Source organism: Stegastes partitus, unplaced genomic scaffold, assembly GCF_000690725.1.
Source record: "Stegastes partitus isolate 25-593 unplaced genomic scaffold, Stegastes_partitus-1.0.2 Scaffold634, whole genome shotgun sequence".
Classification (NCBI taxonomy): domain Eukaryota; kingdom Metazoa; phylum Chordata; class Actinopteri; family Pomacentridae; genus Stegastes; species Stegastes partitus.
In genome coordinates, this window is record NW_007578365.1 from 217,884 (window position 1) to 219,305 (window position 1,422).

Below are 1,422 nucleotides of genomic sequence, written 5' to 3' on the forward strand. Positions count from 1 at the left end.
ATTAGAATAATAATTAAAAAAAATATAGAAATTGAGAATACTCATTAAATATTGTTTTGCAACAAAAACACTTAATGTACATATCATACATGTTCAAAATTAAAATAAATTTAATTATACTTGTAATTATTTTTTGACAAAAATATCACAAAATAGCAAAAATCTCACCTCTTTACTTAAAAAAAACATCTTTTTTTCTTTTAATATAAGTTCAAAAGAAAATTTATTGATTTTTTATTAAATGTGTAGTTTAACAATGGCATTTTAAAATTTATTTTTATTTTTTAATTTGGGTAGAAAAACACATCTAATGATATTTAGTTTTTTAAAAATCCGTCACCTTTCAAAGCCTGCCGTGTGCATTTTATAATTGTAAAACATGAATTTCTGTTCAATCCCCACATTCCCTGACACATTACTGAGGCCTGGTCCCACAAATACTCGACATAAATCAAACGAGGGCAAAACAACAATGGCATCAAACAAAACGTCCTGTGTGTCTCTCTCCAGTCGGTCTACGGGGTACCAGATGACGGCCAGAGCCAGCCCAGTCCCATCCACATCAGCTCCCAGGCAGCCAGGAAGCCCACCAAAGAGGACGTTCAGAAGGAGGTGAGCGGCGGTGTGACGGTGTTTTCCATCGGTCATTACCAGCAGCCTGCCTCACTCATCCATCATAAGGACAGTCAGCGACGTAGACTGATGGGCCGTTGCCTTATTTAGCCTCCTCATTACTCTCTCTGCCTCTCCATCAGATTAGCTTCTTGAACATCCAGCTGGACAGACACTGTATGAAGGTGTCCAAAGTGGCCGACAGCCTGATGAGCTACACGGAGCAGTTCATGGAATACGACCCGTTCGTGTCGGCCACGGAGCCCTCCAACCCCTGGATCAGTGACGACACTTCCTTCTGGGACTTGGAGGCGAGGTGAGGTTCGAGGGGCCGTGTGGGGACGTGGCCTCGCAGTTCACCGGGGGCGGATGATACTTTAAACCAACAACAAGGTCAGGTGGAGCGCAAAGGTCCCGATGCTGAATTAGGAGGACCGTGTCTGTTTGCATCTCATCTCAAACGAGCGCTAACTCCCAAAGGTTGACTGTGTTCTGGCTGGCTGGTCTGGGCTCTCTGTGGACTGTGAGGACAAACAGCATAGCTTTAATTTCTTTCCTGTCTTATCTTTTTACTCTTTTGTTCTGCTCTGAACAGTCGTGATCCCAGCCAGCAGCGTGTGAAGAAGTGGGGCTTCTCCCTGGAAGAAGCACTGAAGGACCCCGCAGGACGAGACCAGTTCCTCAAGTTCCTGGAGTCAGAGTTCAGCTCAGAGAACCTGCGGTGAGACGGCCATCCATCCATCCATCCATCCATTCATCCATTCATCCATTCATCCATCCATCCATCCATCCATTCATCCATTCATTCAT

The 1,422-nt window shown here is 43.9% G+C and overlaps 1 protein-coding gene across 1 annotated transcript in view; it reads left to right on the forward strand.

Moving 5' to 3' along the window:
• LOC103363140 (regulator of G-protein signaling 6-like) overlaps positions 1 to 1,422 on the forward strand; it is a 19,401-nt gene that overhangs the window by 9,281 nt on the left and 8,698 nt on the right. Inside the window, 3 exon segments of the mRNA XM_008289761.1 lie at positions 511 to 612; positions 756 to 928; positions 1,208 to 1,333. Of these exon segments, the coding sequence (XP_008287983.1) occupies positions 511 to 612; positions 756 to 928; positions 1,208 to 1,333 (401 nt within the window).